Here is a 13784-nt window from a genome sequence, read left to right as displayed (position 1 = left end):
GAGTAGTGATGTCATTTCTGTCACATGACTCACTGAAATTTGTGTATTATAATAAATAAAGTACCCCCAGTTGCAAAATATGAGGATATTAGAAGTTACCTCGGGGTTCCATGACCTGTATAAAAACACTCGACCTTCAGCCTCGTGTTTTTATATGGTCATGAAACTCCTCTGTAACTTATAATATCCTTATAGTTTACAAGAGGGGGTACTTTATTCACTATATAATACACAAAAGACATACATATCTTGTAAATTATATCCTTATAAATGGTGAGTAGTGATGTCATATCTGTAACATGACTCACTAAAACGTGTGTATTATAATAAAAAAGTACCCCTTGTTGGAAAATATGAGGATATTAGAAGTTACCTCGGAGTTCAATGACCTGTATGGTCATGAAAATCCTCGGTAACTTTTAATATCCTTATAATTTACAAAAGGGGGTACTTTATTCACTATATTAAAAACGTTCCATGCATTTATAGTTAAATTTAATGGAAAGCGGCATCTGTCTGTCCTTATCCCTGCACCGGTGGTTCCGACTAATGAAACAATGTTGATTAAATTGGTGGTTCACCTTTCAGTTAACTTTTAGTATGATATAGAAAGGCCAATTCTAAGCAACTTTTCAGTTGGTCTTCATTATTTACAGTGTCTGAATTATTTGCCTTCTTCTGACTCTTTCCAGCTTTCAAATGGGCCCATTTAAAAACAAAAAAACAAAACAAATGCTCTGTAAGGCTACAAATGTATTGTCATTGCTAATTTTTATCATTTATCTTTCTATTCAGGCCTCGTTTATTCATATTCCAGTCTCTTATTCGTATCAGTGCATGGTTGCTAGGGTCATTTGGACCATAGCAACTGTATTGCTGAAATTGCAAACTGGAGAGCTGCTGAATAAAAAGCTGAATAACTCAAAAACCACAAATAATAAAAAATGAAAACCAATTGCAAATGGTCTCAAAAAATCAATCTTTACATCATACTAAACGTTAACTGAAATGTAAACAACCCCCTAAAGAAGCATGCAAGGTATTGTGGGAAATGAAGTCTTGGCTGGAGGAGAGGGGACTTCTGCTACATTGAATCCTTTCTTTTCCTTCCCATTTTGAGATATGTTGGCCCTTGTTACAGTTAAAAGCCTTTGTTTAAATAGTCCCAGTGGAGCTTGCAATCTAAGGTCCCTATTGCAGTCACACACTAGGGTCAGTTTTATCAGGATCCAATCAAATTGCCTGTATGTATTTAGGAGAGTGCAGGGGAACTGTATGTATTTAGGAGAGTGCAGGGGAACTGTATGTATTTTGGAGAGTGCAGGGGAACTGTATGTATTTAGGAGAGTGCAGGGGAACTGTATGTATTTAGGAGAGTGCAGGGGAACTGTATGTATTTTGGAGAGTGCAGGGGAACTGTATGTATTTTGGAGAGTGCAGGGGAACTGTATGTATTTTGGAGAGTGCAGGGGAACTGTATGTATTTAGGAGAGTGCAGGGGAACTGTATGTATTTTGGAGAGTGCAGGGGAACTGTATGTATTTAGGAGAGTGCAGGGGAACTGTATGTATTTTGGAGAGTGCAGGGGACACTGTATGTATTTAGGAGAGTGCAGGGGAACTGCATGTATTTTGGAGAGTGCAGGGGAACTGTATGTATTTTGGAGAGTGCAGGGAACTGTACCTGTAATTTAGGAGAGTGCAGGGGAACTGTATGTATTTTGGAGAGTGCAGGGGAACTGTATGTATTTAGGAGAGTGCAGGGGAACTGTATGTATTTTGGAGAGTGCAGGGGAACTGTATGTATTTTGGAGAGTGCAGGGAACCTGTATGTATTTAGGAGAGTGCAGGGGAACTGTATGTATTTAGGAGAGTGCAGGGGAACTGTATGTATTTAGGAGAGTGCAGGGGAACTGTATGTATTTAGGAGAGTGCAGGGGAACTGTATATATTTAGAAGAGTGCAGGGGAACTGTATGTATTTTGGAGAGTGCAGGGGAACTGTATGTATTTAGGAGAGTGGCAGGGGGAACTGTATGTATTTTTGGGAGAGTGCAGGGGAACTGTATGTATTTTGGAGAGTGGCAGGGGAACTGTATGTATTTAGGAGAGTGCAGGGGAACTGTATGTATTTAGGAGAGTGCAGGGGAACTGTATGTATTTAGGAGAGTGCAGGGGAACTGTATGTATTTAGGAGAGTGCAGGGGAACTGTATGTATTTAGGAGAGTGCAGGGGAACTGTATGTATTTAGGAGAGTGCAGGGGAACTGTATGTATTTAGGAGAGTGCAGGGGAACTGTATGTATTTAGGAGAGTGCAGGGGAACTGGAGTACCTGGAGGAAACATACACAGGTACAGGGAGAAGAATTGGCTGTAGTGCCAAGTGGTGGTTCTCCTTCATGTTAACTTTTAGTAGGTTATAGAATGGCTTATTCTAATCAATCTTTCAAAATTGTCTTTATTTCTTTTTTTTTTTTAAATATTTTTTAAAATTATTAAAAAAAGCTGCACTGATAATGTTCTAAAAAGGGGTGAATAACTTTTGGTGTGTTATAGAATGGCCAGTTCTAAGCAACTTTTCGATTGGTCTTCATTTTTTATAGTTTTTTTTAATTATGTGCCCTTTTCTTGAGTCTTTCCAGCTTTCAAATGGGGATCACTGACCCCATCTAAAAACAAATGCTCTGTAAGGCTACAAACAAATCTGTTGTTATTGCTACTTTTTATTACTCGTCTTTCTATACAGACCCGCTCCTATTCATATTCCCAGTCTCTTGTTCAAACCAGTGCATGGTTGCTGGGGTAATTTTGAACCCTAGCAACCAGATTGCCGAAACTGCAAACCGGAGAGCTGCTGAATAAAAAGCTAAATAACTCAAAACCCACCAATAATAAAAAATCAAACCCATTTGCAAATTGTCCCAGAATATCACTTTCTACACAATATTAACAGTTCATTTTAAGATGAACAACCTCTTTAAAGGACCAGTAGCATCATTTTTTTTTTTTAAAAAAACAAGCTATTTCTTAATAAAGACTTAAGATTTAAAAGTTTAATAAAGACTTAAGATTTAAAAGTTTAATATGTCTTTGTGGGTTTTTTCATTCTATACTAACACATTTTTTTTTAACTTTTTGTTACTGATCCTTTAAGGGTACAAGAAAAATGTTAAAATCTGGGATTGTTCTACAATTACCCCTAATTCTTGTTTTTTTTTTGTGTCTTGGCATGTTCTGTATGATTTGTTTCCCTTTTAGCACTGCAACAAACACCTGGTGAAGGGGCGCGGTATATATTTACAGTGGTGTATGTGGCCACAGGTTGTGTTGCCGAGTAGTTATAGGGTAGAACGATTCGGCCCGATCTGACGCACTGCGCAAAAACGCAGGCGTCAAGTCGGATGCTGCGGAAATAAGGTAAGCTACAGGAACGTCAGATGGTGTCGCAGCGTTCGTCTGATGCAGACGTGTCTAGTCGGATGAATGCTGCGACTTCATCCGACATTTTCATCTCTTACTTTATTTCCGTTGCGTTTTTGCTCAGCTCGTTGGATCGCGATGAAATCGCACATGGAGTTCCTCCCATAGTCACATTGCAGTCACCATAATACATACACTCAAAATTCCTTTGTAATTTGCCATCGGTAAATTCAGCAGCACATCGATCACAGGCCAGAGTGCCAGTCATGTCTAAAAGTGACCCAAAGTTTTAGAGAGTAGGTGTAGTTCACCAATTGCTCTTTGCGGCTTGTCCCATGGGATATATGCGCTGATATCCCAAACAGGTCAGTCTGTAAATGAATTCATTGTGTAGGACAAATCCAAGGCCATAGACTTTGACTGCAATTTACTTCATTGAGGAGTGAATGCACACAACATGTTTCAGGCTAGGCCCTTTATCAAGTGTCCCCAAAAAGTGGTCTGGCCACCCTACTCCTTGTTGTTCTTTGAATAACACCAAAAGCTGCAGATTACTGGTTTCTCTCTACCTTTGTTGCTGAGCTATAGCCGGACCATCTGCCTGCACTAAAGATCCCAGAAGCCTGATTGTTAGTGGGAATTAAAGCAAACCAGGTGGAAAGATTAGATCAGGCGGAGGGTTCATGGTTTTAAGGTGGCCATAGATGCAAAGATCTGCTCGTTTGGCAACATTGCCAAATGAGCAGATCTTTCCCGATACGCCATTAACAAGCATGGCTATATCGGGTGTAATCTGATTGTTCAGTCGTATGGCCAAACGATCTGATTACAATGTGCCGTAGGCTCCGACGGGATCGGTCGGGTCAAAATCAAACCTGACCGATCAACCAAACGACCGATCTCCGCCGGACGAAAGATGTCGGCACACGCCACACACGATCCGAAAATCGTACGAATCCTCGCTTCGTACGATAGGATCTGTGTGTCTATGGCCACCTTTAGCTTCTGATTCATACTTCTTACCCCGTTTAGGGCTCATACAGACAAGCGTTTTTACCTGCGCTCCCCTGCGGCTGAACGCATGAAACCGGAGCGCAGGTAAAAACGCTTGTCTGTATGAGCCCTAAACGGGGTAAGAAGTATGAATCAGAAGCTAAAGATGGCCATAGACACACAGATCCTATCGTACGAAGGAGTAGGCACACCGAGTTCTTTTCAATGTGGCTGTACTCACACAGACGCATGTAAGCGTTGAACGCAGGTAAAATACAACATGCTGCATCCCAACCTGCGTTCATTGCTTAAATGTGTCTGTATGAGTACAGCCACACTGAAAAGAACTCGGTGTGTCTACTCCTGCGCTCCCCTATGACTGAACGCATGAAACCGGAGCGAGGTAAAAACGCTCTTCTTTAAGAGCCCTTAATGAGCAGATCCCTATGCATAGACACAAGAAATCTGGCTTTGTGCTCTGGTATCACAGGTATAACTTGTGCCAATATCTGATCCAAATATAGGAAAGAGGCAAAGGGAGGAGTACAGTCCATCACAATACACATATCAGGCATAACCAAACAGAGCCCTCTTTAAACCTCAGCCAAGAATCCTGTGCATGCAGCAGCAAAATAAAAGGAAAACATCTAGTGGAGTAAGGTTTCTGGAAATGCAAATTATAAAGCACTTTTCCCCTAGCCAGGCCCATGTCTCCTCAATCTGATTCAGATGCGCACGATCCTCTAAACACACAATTGGGAGTTGCAAAGTGGCCCTAGTTTGCAGGAGAGGTTACATTCCTTCATGATTTGTCCAAAGAATTTATGTTGGGCCCCAGGCTATGAAATTAGCCAACAGTAGCACGTGTGTTCTCCAGTAGTGAAAATGTGATTCTTAGGGGCAAATTTATTAAAGGTTGAATAATATATTTCGAATTCGAAGTTTTGAACGTTTTTTTGGTGTCAAAATTTACGTTCAAATTTTAAACCCCCAATTCGCATGTAAATTTGAATGTGAGATTTATCACTCCTCGACCATGGAAACAGTTCTAATTTGAATATTCGCCACCTAAAACTAGGGATGCACCGAATCCAGGATTCGGGCCGGAATTCTGCCTTTTTCAGCAGGATTTGGCCAAATCCTTGTTCCTGGCTGAACTAATCCTAATTTACATATGTAAATTAGGGGTGGGTAGGGAAATCACATGACTTTTCATTACACAAAAGAATTTTTTACACTTTTTCCTATCCCACCCCTAATTTGCATATTCAAATTAGGGTTCTGATTCAGTTCGATAGTTGGCCGAATCTCAAGGATTCGGCCGAATCCCAAACAGTGGATTCAGTACATTCCTACCTAAAACCTGACGAGTTCATTTACAAGTCAATGGCAGAGGACTGTTCAACAATTTAAATATGTTAATTGCCTTCCTGACATTCAAGTTATTTTCAGTGGGAACACTCGATTCGGGTCGGGACTATTCGATCGAATATTAGATGTTCAAATTATTTCTTACATAACCTCCCATTCGAGTTGTCAGTGTATTTGAATTTATTAGAGTAATTAAAAATTAGAAATTCGACCTTTGATAAATCTGCCCATTAGTGTATTCCCATTCTGTATCGATATAAAGTCACATTTCTTTCCCATAGAGGCTATACGTTTTTTAGGGATGCACTGAATCTAGGATTCGGTTCTGGATTCGGCCTTTTTCAGCAGGATTCGGCTGAATCCTTTTGCCTGGCCGAAGCAAATCCGAATTTTAGGGACAGGGAGGGAAATCGCATGACTTTTTATCACAAAACAAGGAAGTTAAAAATGTTTTCCCCTTCCCACCTGCGGATTCGGATTCAGTTCGTTATTCAGCTGAATCTTTTGGGAAGGTCGAATCCAAAATCGTGGATTTGGTGCATCCCTAGGTTTTTTAAAATCATTTGCCTTTTCCTGCTGACTCTTTTCAGGTCACTGACCCCATCTAATAAACAAATGCTCTGTAATTATTGTTACTGCTATTTTATTTATTACTCATCTTTCTATTCGGGGCCTGTCCTACTCATATCCCAGTCTCTTATTCAAATTAATGCATGTATTATAATATGGACCTTAGCAACCAGACAGCTGAAATTGCAAACTGGAGAGCTGCTGAATAAAGGCTAAACAACTCATAAACCACAAATGATAAAACCCAATTGTCTTCTGGTTGGCCAGCAATTTCACTTGGCAAACTCAGCCCACGCTTGGCGACCACGGCCTAATGTACGTATGTGAGCATTGAATGGCGTCCTTTGAGCAAGTACAATGACATCACAGGAAGTGGGTTGGCCATCGACTGGATTATGCCATTGGCACAAAAGGAGGTAGGGCCTGCATTGACACAGGCTAAATCTGTTACATCTTGAGCTCCAATAAACCAAACTAGAGGATGATCTCTGTAGTCTCACGTGGCTGCTGTATGTTTTGGCTAGCACAACAATGCTGGATTTAAAAGGACACATTTTTGGGATCATTCGTTTCCTTTTTCTTTTCTAATGGCTCATGCTGTATATTTTGTATAGCGCTATGACTTTAAACTGAACGCAAGCAGCACTTCAATCAACAGCCTTAATCATAAGTGACACATTTGCCCCTGTCCTATTAGCTCCACGCTGATGGACGCTACAATTACCCACCTCAGATGCCATTCTGCCTTCAGATTGTGAGAGTTACACGGCAGAGCTCAGAGGATATTTGTATTTAAAGCATTTGGCTGTCAGTGACTGGCTCCCACTCCAGACCGTTCTGAATATGCGTCTATGCAGCCAGAAAAAGGCTATAATACCGGTAACAGAAACGGCCCCGCAGCAGGTTTATTTATAGTGACAATGCTGTATCTTTGTCCCAACCTATGAATATTTCCATTTTTCGAGTAATCGGTGAGTAATTAAGGCTTCGGTGCAACATGGGGCCAAACAGAGAGGCTCTTTGTAACATTCCAGAGAGCGGCATGGAAAAAAACCTGGGATAACTGACAGCGCTCTCCCAACTGACTGTATCCAGAACATTCAGTCTCAGGCTACTGGATATATACAGTTATCTCCCATTCAGGCGGATTGCAAGCACTACTGGATAAATACCAGGAAAGGTGGATTTTAGTTAATTTTATGTGGGACTTTCTGGGACGAAACAGGAAAATATGCGCGCTTGCGTGTACGGGATAGACGTCACAATACGGGATAGACGTCACAATACGGGATTCCCAGCAACACAGAAACTGGCCCTTGCATCCAATATGGAGCATCTCCAGTACAATTACTAACGCATAAACCAAACTGTGAAGGTGACTAAGTGCGGCACAATCCAGGCTTTTAATCCTAGTGCACACCTCCGCCACTGTAAATATCAAATGCAAATCTCCAAGGTTTACTAGGAAAAAGCCAAAAAGCAGAGCTTGCTGCATAAGTGTTTATTCCCATAAACACTTTTGCTGCAAGCCCTGCTTTTTGGCTTTTTCCTAATAAACCTTGGAGATTTGCAGGTGGGAGGGGAATTCTTATCAGTGCGCCAGATTCACTGCAATGGTTAAAGACCGACAAATTGCACAGATTCACTATACACAACAACTCACTGGTAAAGTGTCTCCGCACCTCTGTTGCACACCCTAGCTCTCTCTATATATATATGCCAAGTGGATGCTTTAAGTTGTAGTTCAGCAAAAGCTTGAATGGAAAAGATTAAGTATTCCTGCTCTACACTGTATGATGCACAATATAGAGGAATTGGCCATATCCTCTCTTGCCTGTCGGCAAAAACATCGCAAGTTTTAAGGAGCTCAGTTTGTTTTAATAAACACACACATCAATGGTTTCCAGTTGTAAATCACAGATACAGTTCGGCTCTATGCTGATCGGTTAAATCCTCAGAGCTGACTCTCAATTCCACCTGTTGAGACTGCCTCAATAGACTGCTTACACACAAATGAGATACAATTGCACACCAGTTATCTATAGTTCTGTTTACTCCTCCTGTTATAGTGAAACTACAATTCCCAGCATCCTATAGCAGAAGTACAGCCGAAAGCTCAATAGTGTCAAATATATATATCTGAAATTTATATTAAATATTTCATTACTTTTCATGACTTCAATGAAGTGTTTGGGTTCTTTCATTGCAGAGTCAGATCTATGCAATCTTACGCTCAGACCGTCCACCAGGGCTACATTCATTTTCCCTGATTTAAGTCTCCCCGTACAAATGTTTGAATGGCAGCCACGAGAATTTACTTAACAGCCTTATTTTATGCACAGCTACAGACTGAATCTCTCGCAGCCAAAAGCCTACTGATGCATTCTGTCTAAATCACAATAACTGAAAAGAGATTGATTTTTTAAAAAATCTCAATCCAAATATTTATATATATATATACAGGTGTTTTAAAGATCACATTTACAGGTCTTATATAGAATATAGCTGCTTTTATTATAAAATGACTTCAGTTTCAGCTGTGACACCAGCCTTTATCAAAGTATAATATATAAATATATATATATATAATATATCTAAAAATCATTCTTTTTTCAGAGATATATATATATATATGCAAATGAACACTTACTTGGTGGTGAGGTGAGAAGTGGAGTCTCTCCTTCCAGCCCCTAAATGCATTTGTGTTCATTTGTCCAGGCAGCTAAGATCTTGTTTGTTTGTTTTTTTTTTGTTTTGTAATTTTTTTTTTCTTTTCCCCAAATCTCAAACGGACTCCTGATTAGAGAGTCGGAGAGCCCCGTGTGTCTCTTGGGTCATTGGAGTGGCAGGTTCAACGAAATCTGGATGAAAAGTGTCAAGTACAGGCAGGTCTACACTCGCAGTGGTCTTTAACTATGTGCACTGTGCCCACTTCATGCTCCTTTGACACAGCAAGTCAAGAAGGGGGGGATAAATTTTGGGAAAAAAAGTCTTGCTTTGAAGACTCATATGGGCACATGAAGAACCTAGGACTTATAAACCTAGCCTTGTCTTTTTAAATAGATGCAGTCAGTCAAAGAAGGGGTCTTTTTTTTTTTCTTAAACCAGGTATCCGGTTTCAGAGCAAACATTTAACTAATAAGCAAAAATCCTGCCTTCGAAGGGAGGGTCCTTGTGGCACTGAGGAATACAAGGCGTACCAGTGTCTATGCACAGAGCCAGCCAACATTAAGGAGCTGCAGCAGCAGGGGAAATACAAAGGGGGAAGCTTATCATAACAAAAGTACGGAAAGCAAACAGGTTCTCCAGGATGGGGGCCGCAGAGAAGACAGAGGAAGGGCAGAGATTTCAAGGGGGTGCAAGAGGAAAGGAAACTGAGACAGTCGCAGGTAGAATAATAAGAGTATCCAATTCTGAATTCACAATTAGGTTCAAAGCCGGGGACCTTATTTAGAGCTGAGCACTGACCGTGGGTACCAGAGCTGCATATATTGCTGATCACAAGACTCTCTTTGTATACATCTCTGCAGATGTGAGGGAGATATCAAGCCAGCAGAAAATCTCTGCCCCGTTCAGCTACAAAGGATTCATACTACAAGATTTTTTTTATTACTTTAGCTAGGGAAAGGCTTGTCAATCAATAAAAAAATCAAACGACTTGATTTTAGGCAGACAAATAAAAGTGACGGGGGTTACTTTTCAGTGCAATAAGTGCAAGTATGGAGTATTACACAGACCAACCTTTTTTTGCACCACGGACCAGTTTCAAGCAAGACAATTTTTATGAGGACGGGGGGTGTAGATGCAGATGGGTGCATTTCAGGCTTACCAAGAAAACTGTCCAAATGGGATTTTTGGTCCTTATAGTCTTCACCTTCCTTATAGCGATCAGCAGAAAGCTTCCTGGGCTACACACAGCTGTTGCCTTGGCAATGGTGTGTCAGGGAGCTGGGATTGCAGGTCATTTTTCATTGTTTCTGCAGCTTTATAGACTGTAGCTGGGACCAGAGGCAACTCAGTTTGGCACAGCCCGCGGCCCGGGACCCCTGACAAAGACCATGCACATAAATGACCACTCATTTGAATCTTTGCCTCATTTTGCTACTGAAGTACTGGGTCAATTCAGGCACTGGGGCCAACAACTGGATCATACTTGGGCCACTCATTTTCAAACCTTTCCAATAGATACCTTGCGAATTGGCAGCCTGTCAGGGGGCTCCCTATACAGCAGCCAAATCAGCCAGCATGGCCACTGTGGGGCCCCTTACTCCTTAGTTACTAAAGGTAAAGAAAGATCGTTCGTTTCAATACACACGTGTAGAGCTGAATCGTCAGATATACAGGTAGATATACGAGAATTCTACCTGTGTCTGACAATTCAGCACTAACAATGGCTGATGTTTGGGTCCCTTCAAAGGCACCCGATCAAAATTTTCCGTCCAGCCCGATCGACGAGCCGACCGATATCCAAGTCTTCTGCCGATATCGGTCGGCTCTTTTTCCACCATATATGCAACAAATATCGGACGAAAATTTGTTTCATACAAATTTTCTAGTAGACTTAGGGTCAGGGCACACAGTCAGATTCGGGGAGATTAGTCGACCGGCGACAAATCTCCTCTTCTTCGAGGTGACTTAACTCACCCCGAACTGCCTCCCCTGCCTTTCCGCCGGCTAAAATGTATATCGCCGGCAGGGTGGCACTCAGAGTGATTTGATTTCCGAAGTTGCCGAAGTTTCCTCATGAGGCAACTTCAGGCTACTTCAGAAAACGAAGCGCATTGATTGCCATCCCGCCGGCAATTTACATTCTAGTCGGCGGGAGACATTTCAGGGAGATTAGCCGGCCAGAAGAAGAGGAGATTTGTCGCCGGGCGACTAATCTCCCCGAATCTGCCTGTGTGCCCTGACCCTTAAGGTAAGAAGATCCAAATTATGGAAATATCCATTATCCAAAAAACCCCAGGTCCCAAGCATTCCGGATAGCAGGTCCCATACCTGTATAGCAAATCTAATCTATGAGTTATTGCTCCTGACCCATGCCAGTCTGGAATAAAATGTAAACTGAAGATACTCCCCCATAGTATAAACGTGCATTTAGAGTTCAAATTCTCCTGCTATTATATGTGTGAACTTAAGAAGATGCGCTTGATACCCCGCAACCCAATAAATGAATCTTGAGACTTAAAGATTTACTTGTAGGCATCCCACAATCCTTTTGCGACAGCATACTCCAGATGGGTGGTCCTCATCTCTGACCTTTCAGAAAACAATTGGGATGAAGCAAGAAGGAAATGTGCTTCTTCCTTATTTCCTCTAGGAACAGGTTAGCTCAGCACGGTATAACCCTTCAGAATTAATAAGTAATGGGGAGACATGCAGACAACTCTTATTCTATATGTGGAACCCATGGAACCAACATCCTTCGTATGATGTAGTCTTGTCCCTCAAGTGCTAGATACTGCTCCGTTGCTACATAGCTCTTGGCCAATAATCTGTGTCTCCCAGGAAATCTGAACTGTCTTGTTTTATTGCAGAAAAAAATCCGGTTCTACCCTCAGGTCGGGTTTGGAAGGAAGTGGGAAAAGGGCTTTTGAGGAATGTTCACCACTTTAGAAAGGAATACTTGAAAATCTTTCTCAGAGGCAGAATTTTCTTTTTCATTTAATTTTTTAATTAATTGTGTTGACAGACATAACCTCTTGCCACATTAATGGAATTGTTCTCTGATCTAAATGTCTAAACTGTACCAACACTTACTTTACTGTATATTCAATAAGTAGGTAACCTTAGAAAATGGGGTTATATAGCAGTAGTCATGTGCTCCATGAAGCATCCAATTCATCAAGGTTTGTTAGATAGACATGTATCAAAGGAGAAGGAAACTTATAATCACTGGGAAATGGCAAATATTAGGCGCACCTCAGTGATTATAATCACATACCTGAGACCCGGGTTGGTGCACCTGTAGGAGCACAATCTACTTCCATTTATTCTGTCTTCACTTTGGCCCTGGACCAGGTACACATGCACAGTAGAGAAGATTAAAAAAAGGTGAAGATGGCGGCATGTCTCTCCTACAGTAGTAAAAAAGGGAAAGTTGTGCTCACCTCTAAAACTTGAAGGTGGGGGTGCAATGAAGCTGTGACCACAAAATTCCTACAAAGACGACTTCACGTCAATCAATTATTCATTGAGAAATTTTCAGCATTAAGGGTAGGACTACACGGATATTTTCAGCGCGATGCGACAAAACGCCGGCAACAAATCGCATGCAACGGAAATAAGACATAAACCAACAGTCCTGTCGTGTCAGATCAACGCTGCGACTCCATCAGACAATGCATTCACTTACCTTATTTCCGACGCATGCGATTTGTCGCCGGCGCATCGCGTCGGATCACGACGAAAACCATTTGGTCCTACCCTAAGCTACTACAAAAAGCACCTCCCCTTGAAACAAAACAGGGATTGTTTGTCCATATAGAGCAATATATTCAAGCTGGCCAACTACATCAAAGTCAAACCTGGTCTGGCCATTTCCGACATTAGTACCCTGGTTGGTGCGGTTTTAAGCCAATAGGAGGAATGGACTAGGGTCTCAGGCAGTGATGTAACTAGATATTACTGGGCCTCACAGCAAATTATTTTTCAGGCCCCCATAATGTCTAGAGGTCGACCATTTTTACCAATATTAATTGAAACTATACTGCACTACACCACCAAATGTATACTGGGCTTGTTCTTTTCTCTCTACTAAGCAGCGCATCTGACATCCAGCTCTTTTCAATGCTCAGATAGAAACTAAGCAGTCCTAACAAGGGCAGAAGCTCTAAGAGATATAAGGGCTATTTATTGGTCTATACGATTGTTTTGATAAGCAGTCTAAGTGTGGGCTAATTTCGCAGCTATGTATATATCACACCACAATATAAAACCAGCCTATTGGGTTTATTTAATGTTTATATGATTTTCTAGTAGCCTTAAACTATGAATATCCAACTTACAGAAAGATCTGTTATCTGGAAACCCTAGGTCCAAAGCATTCTGGATAAAAGGTCCCATACCTGTCCACCTTTTGAGTGAGGGATTATCAGAGTCTCCACTGAAGCAGCATTCCTGCAGAAAAGTAAATACAGCCAATGAAAGGAAATACATACTGGGATACTCATACTCATACACATGCAAATGGTTTAGAGGCTATTTGTTCAATCAATTTCAGTAGCCTTAAGGTGGCCATACACAGAGAGATCCACTCGTTTCGCGTAATACCAAACGAGCAGATCTCTCCCCGTTATGCCCACCTTGGGCGATATCGGGCTGATCCGATCATGGGCCCTCGGGCCCAATGATTGGATCATAATGCAGGTGTAGGGGCGGTCAGATCGCGGGGCCGCATCGGGCAGATATTGATCAGGGAAGCCTGTTGAA

General features: G+C 41.6%; 1 protein-coding gene across 1 annotated transcript in view; it reads right to left on the bottom strand.

Annotated features, from left to right (window-relative positions):
- col27a1.L (collagen, type XXVII, alpha 1 L homeolog) overlaps positions 1-9543 on the bottom strand; it is a 314667-nt gene extending 305124 nt beyond the window's left edge. The window contains exon 1 of the mRNA XM_041573258.1: positions 9004-9543. Coding sequence (XP_041429192.1) covers positions 9004-9053 — 50 coding nt within the window. The 5' untranslated portion in view covers positions 9054-9543. The remainder of the gene's footprint in view (positions 1-9003) is intronic.
- Positions 9544-13784: the final 4241 nt, after the last annotated feature.

This window comes from Xenopus laevis, chromosome 8L (assembly GCF_017654675.1).
Source record: "Xenopus laevis strain J_2021 chromosome 8L, Xenopus_laevis_v10.1, whole genome shotgun sequence".
In the NCBI taxonomy this organism is placed as follows: Eukaryota; Metazoa; Chordata; class Amphibia; order Anura; family Pipidae; genus Xenopus; species Xenopus laevis.
This window is presented reverse-complemented; position numbering and strand designations above follow the sequence as displayed.